The sequence below is a fragment of the Leucoraja erinacea genome, chromosome 6, assembly GCF_028641065.1.
Source record: "Leucoraja erinacea ecotype New England chromosome 6, Leri_hhj_1, whole genome shotgun sequence".
NCBI classification, from domain to species: domain Eukaryota; kingdom Metazoa; phylum Chordata; class Chondrichthyes; order Rajiformes; family Rajidae; genus Leucoraja; species Leucoraja erinaceus.
The window spans coordinates 73938106-73947670 of NC_073382.1; the positions used below are offsets into that span (position 1 = coordinate 73938106).

At 47.1% G+C, this 9565-nt stretch overlaps 1 protein-coding gene across 3 annotated transcripts in view; it reads right to left on the reverse strand.

Annotated features, from left to right (window-relative positions):
* LOC129698314 (protocadherin-17-like) overlaps window positions 1-4150 on the reverse strand; it is a 135401-nt gene extending 131251 nt beyond the window's left edge. Inside the window, exon 1 of one of the 3 annotated variants that reach the window (XM_055637396.1) lies at window positions 827-4150. In XM_055637396.1, coding sequence (XP_055493371.1) covers window positions 827-3097 — 2271 coding nt within the window. In that variant the 5' untranslated portion in view covers window positions 3098-4150. Of the gene's footprint in view, window positions 1-619 lie in introns of all 3 variants that reach the window. The other 2 variants (XM_055637395.1, XM_055637397.1) reach the window with 2 other exon arrangements.
* Between the last annotated feature and the right edge of the window lie 5415 nt (window positions 4151-9565).

Sequence of the window (9565 nt, forward strand, 5' to 3'; positions counted from 1 at the left end):
CACCCAGCATTTTTAAAATATATGCCTTTATCATTCCACATCGGTACTCCATATTCTATTAGAGAAACTACTATATCTGCTTCATCTATAACACTGAACAACTACAGATACATTTATATCAAAAATCAATGCAATTCAAAGCCAGCTGATAAGTACAAAATCTGTTTGCTTGTGAAAGAGTGTTCTGTTGTTTATGGTTAAAACATAGTGACCAAGTGAGAAAACTAATGATTTTCCTTTAAAATAAAAATTTAGAAAATAAAAGCAATTTCTCTGTTTGGCTTAAATTTTGAACCGGTGCTATTGTGGGAGTTTTATCATGTCTTAGCCAACAATGAAGTGGCCAATACAGATCCTATGCTGTCCGACTTTAGCCGTAAATCTCTATGCAGATCAATAACGGAGTCAATGCGCTTCACGCGAGGGAACATATTGTATTACAGAAATATTGACTTATAATAAATATAATAAGCACGGAGCACATTGGCCAACTCTTGGAGACGCATGGTATAAATTGGTCAACAACTTTCTAAAAGCAACAGGTCGTAGTTGCGATCAATAATGACACTGTGTATAGTGTGCGTCTGTGTGTGGTGTGGGTGCGTGTGTGTGAATTTACCTGAATCAGTGACATTCTTGTTGAGGTTACGTCGGCCGGATTTGAGCCCTGTCCGGAGAAAGTGTGACAGACCCCATGGCCCTGGGGGACGGTGAGCTTGTTGGAGGTGGGCTTCAAGTACATGACTTCTGAGCGGGGGGAGCTGAGCGGCAGGCGCGTCTGGTAATCGAAATAAATGGGAGAAGAGGCCAGGGAGGGGCTGCTCACCACGTTCATGACATCCCTCTCCTCCACCTCGCTCTGGACCAACATAATGTCGTTCTTGTTGAGCTTCTTCTTCTTGCCGCCCTTGCCCAGGTGCGGGTGCGAGTACTCGGCGATCCTGCAGTTATAAGTCCGGATCTCCTTGTTCTCCCTCCTGCACTTGACGGCGATGGTGACCATGGAGGTGAGCAGGATGACCGAGATGGAGCTGAGGGTGACGATGAGGGGCAGCGACATGTCCCAGTGGCCCTGCTCCCGCGGCACCCGTTGCTGCTCGTCCTTGGGAGCGGCCCCGGCGTACGCGGCGATCACCAGGCGGGCCACGGCCGAGAGCGGCGGCTTGCCGTGGTCCGACACCTTCACCACCAGCTCGGTGGCGGCCGCGGCCCCCTGCGACCACAGCGACCTGGCGGTGCGCAGCTCGCCGCTGCTCGCGTCCATGTCGAAGAGGTGCTGCTCGTTGCCCTCGGCGATCTGGTAGGAGAGGCGGCCGCTGTCGCCGTGGTCGCTGTCCACGGCCCGCACGGTGGCCACCAGGTAGCCGAGGCCCGCGTTGCGCGGCACCTGCACCTCGGCCGTGTCGTTGTGCAGCGCCGGCAACACGATGACGGGCGCGTTGTCGTTGACATCGAGCACCGTGACCCGCACCGTGCAGTTGGTGGCGAGCGGCGGCGAGCCCGAGTCCTTGGCCACCACTTTGAACTCGAAAGCCTTGGTCTGCTCGTAGTTGAAGGAGCGCAGCGCGTAGATGGCGCCCTTGGACGGGTTGACGGAGACGAAGGTGTAGACGGACACGTCGGCCACCCGGGCGGGCAAGATGGAGTAGGCCACGCTGCCGTTGGGGCCCAGGTCGGGGTCGTGGGCCAACACCGAGCCCAGGTACTCGCCGGGGATGTTGTTCTCGGGCACTTGCAGCACGTACACGGGCTTGGTGAAGCGCGGCGCGTTGTCGTTCTCGTCGGCCACGCGCACCGTGAACGAGCGGCTGGCGTTGAGCGGCGGCGAGCCGTTGTCGCGGGCCACGATGGTCAGGTTGTACTCGTCGGCCGCCTCCCGGTCGAAGGGCCGCTCGCTCAGCACGGTGTAGAAGTTGTCGTAGTTCTCCTCCAGCCTGAAGGGCCCGTTGCCCAGCACCCGGCACTGCAGCTGCCCGTTGCGGCCAGAGTCGCGGTCGGTGGCTTTGACCAGGGCCAGCATGGTGCCCGGAGGAGCCGCTTCACTCACCGGGCCCTGGTGCATGGACACCAGGCTGAGGGTGGGCGCGTTGTCGTTCACGTCCAGCACCCTGACCGACACCTTGCAGTGGGCGGGGATGGAGTTGGGCCCCAGGTCTCTGGCCTGCACGTCGATGTCGTAGATGCTGCTCTCCTCGTAGTCGAGGGCGGCGCGCAGGCGGATCACCCCGGAGCGCGGCTCGATGGAGAAGAGCTGCCCGATGCGCTCGCTGGCGTACGGGCTGAAGGAGTAGACCACCTCGCCGTTGGTGCCCTGGTCCGGGTCGGTGGCGTTCACGTCGATCAGGAAGGTGCCGGCCGGCGTGTTCTCCGCCACCTCCACACTCAGGCTGGGCTCGGCGAACGCCGGGCTGTTGTCGTTGGTGTCCACCACCTCGACCCGCAGGCGAACCGCGCTCGACTTGGGCGGCTCGCCGCCGTCCAGCGCCGTCACCAGCAACTCATGGCGCGGCTGCTGCTCCCGGTCGAGCGGCCGCTGGATGATCAGCTCGGGGAACTTGGTGCCGTCTCCCCTCGACTTCACCTCCAAGCCGAACAGCCGACTCGGGCTGCTCAGCTGGTAGGTCTGCAGACCGAACTGGCCGGTGTCTGGGTCGTGTGCGCTGGTCAGGGGTATCCGCGTCCCCGGCGCCGCGTTCTCGGGGATCTCCACATCGATCTGCTCGGTGGAGAAACTTGGCGCATTGTCATTGATGTCCAGGATCTCCACTTTGATCATGCACAGCTCCTTGTCGTTGGCGAAGACTTCCAGCGACACCACACACTTGGCAACCCGTTTGCAGACGGTCTCCCGGTCGATGCGCTGCTTGGTGTAAAGTAACCCGCTCTCCCGGTCCACGTCTAGCAAATGGGGAGCGGAATTTTCCAAAACCCGAAAGTTAGGTTTCCTTGGCTCCAAACTGGTCGCCAGGCGAGCATCTTTCGCGATGTTCCCGATCACCGTCCCGGGTCCTTGCTCTTCCAAGATCGTGTATTTCAAATTCTTCAAGGTCAGAACGCCAGTCCAGAGTAGAAGGAAAATCAGAACCTGCAGGTACATCCCCAGCGCTTGTTTTTCCTCTCCTTTATTTTCTTTTTTGTTGGTCTTAAACCTGTTGATTTACAGCTCGGAAAACAGACAAGCTTCCAGCGGTGTGTGAACATCGATGCACCTTGCTACCATCATTTCCAAATCTTATTGAGTTTGACGACAAAAGAAAAGTCTCGTCACCATCTTGCGTTGTAAATCCGTGGATTCGGAAAATATTGTTCGTGCCAAATACTTACACCCCCTCTCCCTTAAAAGACCCGAACCTTTTGCACGGCTCGTGTGAACTGGATCGGTGAAGATGCGAAATCTTGCGTCCTTCTCCCAAGTGAAATCTGTAAAATGCGGCGTAGCCCATGTACCAGTTTCAAGGCTTGCGGTGTGTTTCTTCCAATTTCATGAGATGCAGCTGCCGAGAATTTTGCATGCTGCACACACACACTCACAGCGACTGGATGAATATCTGTCTCTGTGTGTACGCGCCTATCTCCACTCAAAAAAGCGGTCACAGCTGCTGTCAGTGACTCGGACAAGACAGCAAATAAAATTGACTGATTTTCCTCGACACACTCGAGCAGCAGCAGGTTTTAAATCTAAAAGCTTCCACAGGCACGTCTCGCATTTCCACGAAAGTCTCCCATCATACGGTCGGTAGCAGCACAAACCTTCAGTGACACTTTAGTGAAGGCAAAATGAATCAAAACTGCCTTATGCTATCTGCGGCAGCCAGAGCTCTCCGGTGACACACACTCGCTACTTTCCCTGTTGATTCTTCCCACTTGTGATGAGCAACAGTCTTGGGTCCAGCCTGTGCTGCAGGAGAGCGGGAGGTGGGTGACACTCAAAGGTTTGGTTGGATGCGTTCTTTCCCTCTGCTTTTGGTGTGTGTTGTTTTTTGTTGTTAAGTGGAGGGGGTGGGATTTTTTTTGTTGGTTGCTCTTTGTGTCGCTCGCAATCGATAGACGTTTTCAGGGTATGAATCTCTCGCCGACACGCTCCCGGTCTCTGCCTCCTCCTTCTGCTCGCTTCGTTAAAACAGAGAGCGCTCACAAAACCCAAATCCTCTCCGGCCAATGAAGCGCCCGAGTCCTTTGGCACCGCCCAGTCCGATCACTCCGGGTTCGGCCAATGGAGCGGGGAAGGCTGGCATCGGAGCCGAGGGGTTGGCGGTGGGGAGTAAGGAACGATGCTCGAACCGAAATTGGGGGGGTGGACAGGGGGGCGGAGGTGTCCGACAGGGAGCGCGCCTTGCCATGCGCGCCCCCGACGATCGCTGGCGGAGCGCGGGCACGTGCACTTGCAATTTCACCCGCAACTCCTTATGAATGAATCGGTCTCCGTTTGGGTATGATTGAAGATTTTTGTTGAGAAAAAAGTGTGATCGGAACTTTTATTTTCATTTATTTTCAATCGGAAACATTAATGGCAAAAAGTACTTTTAAGGCTGACAGCACCGCGTTTAGGTCGCGACAACAGAATTGGATGTACCGTGTGAATGCTAACTCCCAACAGCGTTTAGTGTGCGTCAGTGCTGACGGCTGGAGGGGGGGGGGGGGGGGATACAGTTTTACGAGCAAATATTTTTCCTGTAAATTATTGTCACAGGGCAAAATCAGGCCACTTTTTTTTTTAATTAAACGCTGATTTGAAGTGATGATGTAAAGAGGTAGGAGGAATGCGATCCGAGTGCGGACTGGAGAGCGATGACAATGGGCAAAGTAAATGGCTCATTTATCACCGTTGTTGTACGACGTGCTTGAACGGTCAATGTACAATTTATACCGGACGTGACTATCTATTACTGCATTAAAACAGATATTTTTTTTCTTGTTTGTGATCTTGTGGAAGTTTCATTTTGTGTTATATCGGGTGTGAATTTGCAGTTTAGCCTACTACTGAGTGCAAATGACCGAATCCTAGCATTTACATTAACCTAAGCACACAAAGTAGTTGCAATGAACAGGTCTTGTGCGTGTGTGTACTCGAGAAGCTTAGTAGTCTGCGCTGGATCTTCATCGCGAGCTCGCGAATTCAAAAATAATATGCAATCACAAGAGTTATCCTAAAATTAGACGTTGATGGATATCGTCTATAATCCTTTGCAAACGAAATATAGCCAACCAAGAATACCTCCCTTCCAGCTTTCAATAGCTAACGGCATTGCACTTGATTTTTTAATGTGGAAACGGATTTAGAATAGACGAGCATTATAATGAATCCGGAATCTGGGTACAAGAGAGTTAAAAATAAATCATCTGCTGAAAGAACGACATCTTCATTGACGCTCGGTTGGTCCCAATGTTAAACAAACCAACTGAAAACGAGCGGCAAGAACCCTGTTAAAAAAAAACGATGCTATGTTGCAATCGGCTGATTTAACTTAGTGAAGGAGACGAGATTTGAAATTATTCTTTGACATGATACAAGGCAAACGCGATTGAGCAGTTTCCCTGGCATGCTTACTTCAAGACATCGATTTTATCCCGTTCCTGACAACAGATTTAGTTTTCGCTGTTGAAAGGTATAGCAGACAAATCTACCATAATTAAATAGCACGGTATTTTGAATGGAGTGGCTGTTATCCTTTGCCATTCGAACCGCTGAGATTTAGAATTTTATTGCACTGATACTACAAAAAAAAACATGTCTTGTGTATATTGTGAAGAAAATAACAGATATCAGCGAGAGATTGATAGGATGTTTGGACATTTTTTAAATTCATCTAGATGGAATCTAGATGGATTGTTACAATGAGACACGATTGGTTTACAAACTAACTAATCTCGGCAGTGTGTTACACCGAAAGTCCATTTAACTCATACAACTCATTAGACCATGAAACCGGGAATTTTGAAACCAGCGTATGTTTTTTTTTTTCAATTCTAAAGCCAGCAAAACATTCGCGCCAGAAAATTAATCATGAATGTTTAGAATTTTAAGGTCACATTCTTTTTCAGGAATTCGTGCCCGAGAGACTTCTCTTTCTTAAACTTTACGTTGCGTCTGCAATATGTAAATATACAGTGCTATATTCATTTTGTAGTATTTTTTAATAATGTTGGTGGATTGTAAAAGATTGAGCTTTTTAACGATGCAATGAATCAATTAATGATACATTAATAATGATTATCCCTGATTAATGATGACATAAGATCAAAGTAGGCAAAGGAACAATAAAAAATAAAGGATGTTTTACTGCTCTTTTCTGTGGAAGGGAACCCCCAGATTTTATCTGACAGAAGTCTGAAGAATTATAAAGGGATTCCATAGGTTTGCTTTGCTAAGGATATTTCCATATGCTGGAGAGTCCTTAACTGGGAGCAAATATTCAGGATACAGGCCAATTTAATTCAATACATTATTTAGTAGAAAATGATTTACTTAGTATACTCATCTAGTGAGAATGATGAACTGGCTATCCCACGGAGTGTTTGAGACACAATTGCATTTAAGAGGAAATTGCATACAATTGGAATTAAATTATACTGAGAGGATGAGGTGTAATAAAGTGAAGGCACAATTTTATAAAGCGTAATCATGAATATGTTGGAATGAAAAGCCTTTATGTGTAATATAATTTTAAATGACTAACATTTACTTATAAAAATTATTAATTTTTACATTCTTCATCCATATACTTCCAGAAATGAATGTCATTTGCTGCTTTATTCAGTCCACTGAATTTTATGAATGGCAGCTAACCATGCATACGTTGGAGTACCTCCTCTTACAATCAGCCCTTGCTGGCTTATGTCAGTTGCGACTCAATGCTAATGGTGCAGCTGCTGACTTCTATTCCAGAGGAATTGGAAAATAAAGAAGGTGGCTTGGATTTGTACAATATTCACATTATCAAAATAACCCACAAAACAAGTTCTGGACTATAACTTTTTCAAACAACAATGTTTTAGGAAAAGTACCATATTCTTAATCGTAATTTTGTGGTGATATCTAGATCCCATGTCGAGGTATGCTATCTAGTCTTTTGGCCAAAAATTTCCACACAACCATATAACAAACACCGGTATCACCTAAGAAAGGCACAATATGCTGGAGTAACTCAGGGGGTCAGGCGGCATCTCTCGAGGAAAGGAATAGGTGACGTTTTGTGTCTCTCTTTGGTGTAAACCAGTATCTGCAGTTCCTTCCTGCATATCGGTATCACCTAGTGTATGCTGTATCATCAACTAAATTTAGTGCATTAGTTCAAACTATACGTGACTAAACACAATTCTGTTGGATAGCACCATTATACAATACCCTGATGGAGGTTTTAAATTAGTGGCAGTGGTTCGGGACCAAAGTGCAGGTCAAATGAAGGCCATGACAAGTTAGTATGAAAGGGAGGATAGATTAATTATTACGACGAGACTGATGGGATGAAATATGTTTATTTCATTGCAAGTATTGGGGTAAAGTAGGTGAGCTTACTGCCTGGATCAAGGCATCAAACTATGATGTGCACACTTGGTTGCAAAAAAGACAGGACTGGCAACTCGATGTTCCAAGCTTTTCAAATGTAGTAGGGAGATAAACTAGGTGCATAACTAATCAGGGACAATGTCATAGCTGCACTCAGAGAAGATATACTGGAGGATTCAGCCAACGAAGCAAGATGAGTAGAGGTCAAAAATGCCAAAGGTGCAATCACTCTGATAGGTTTACAGGATAGTTCTCCCAAAAGCCAGTAGGAAATAGCGGAACAGATATATAGACAGATTATGGAAATATATAACAGCAACAGCAAAGTTATAGTGAGTTTATGTTTTACAATATTCACCAGGCCATCTTTTGTGCAAGAGGCTTAGATAGGGCAGTATAGTGCCCCCAGGAAGGTTTCTTGTAAAAAGTATGTGGATAGTTCAATTAGGTGAGGGACCACACTAGATTTTGCATTGAAAATTAGACTAGCCAGGTGACTGGTGTTTCAACGGGAGAGCAGGTTGGAATTGTAATCATAACTACATACGTTTTAAGGGAGTTATGAATAAGTAATAGGCTGGAGCTTGGGAGAAATGTCTAAATTAGGGTAAGGCAATTTCAAACATCATTAGGCAGGAGCTGGCGAGTAGCCATTAGTAGGTAGGTCCACATCTGACATGTGGGAGTCATTTAATGATCAATGTTCAGGACCAACATATTCCAATCAGGAGGAGAGTCAAGTAAGGCAAGGTAAGGGATCCTTAGATGATGAGGGATCTGATCAAAAAGAAAAAAGAAAGCTTATGTAAAGTTTAGAAAGATTAAATTAACAGGAATATAAAGAAAGCAGGAAAACACTCAAGCAGTGGATTAAGAGGACCAAAAGGGATAATGAAATGTCCTTGGCAAGTAGGGGTAAAAATAATTCCAATGCATTTTAAATATACATTAAAAACAATAGGCTTACCACCGATAAGGTAAAGCTACTCAAGGATAAAGGAGGGAAATACTCACAATCTAGGGCATTTTGAGAACAAGGAAGATGGTTTTGTCTCTTGATGAGCATTAAGATGATAAATCTCCAAGGCCTAATGGATTCTATCCCAGGTATTGAGAGAGCTTAAGGACTTTAGACTTTTGAGATAAAGGCCCTTCGACCCACTAAGTCTGCGCTGACCAGCGATCACCCCTTACAATAGCACTATCCTACACACTATGGACAATTTATAATGCTACCAAAGCCAATTAACCTAAAAACCTTTACGTCTTTGGAGTGTGGGAGGAAACCGGAGTAGCTGGAGGAAACCCATGCAGTCACAGGAAGGTACAGCACCACTACAGCAAGTGCGTATGACAGCTGTATGAACAGCACCCATGGTCAGGATTGAACATGGGCCTCTAGAGCAGAAAGGCAGCAACTCTACTGCCTCGCCACTGTGCCGCCCTAAACTAAACGTTCTCATCCACTCCTTACACACTCGAGGGCAGTTTTTTCAAAGAGCCAATTAACCTACAAACCCACACTGACATGTCTTTGGGACATGGGAGGAAAGCGGAGCATCTGGAGGAATCCCACGCCATCACAGGGAAAACATGCAAATTTCACACACGCAGACAGCATAGAACCAGGGTCTCTGGTGCTGTGAGGTAGCAGCCCTACCTGCTGCGCCAGTGCCTTATATCCCCTCTAGCGATATGCAAGGTCCTGGAGGACTGGAGAGTAGCCAAAGTTCCTTTATTAAAAAAGGGAAATGGGGATAAACAGGAAATTATAGATCAGCGTGCCTCACATCCGTCGAAGGGAATCTATTAGGGGATCAGAAGAGAATAGATTAATTAGGGATTTGCACTTTTTTGTGAAGGGTCATGTTTTACACACTTGAGTTTTTGAGGAGATGATGATGATTAATTAATGAGGGTGGGACAGGGGATGTTGTCTATGGACTTTAGCAAGGTATTTGACATGCTCTCTTCTGGTAAGAATTTCATTGACCCGTCCGGGACATATGACAATAAAACACTCTTGACTCTTGGTAGACCGATACAAAAGATTAAGAT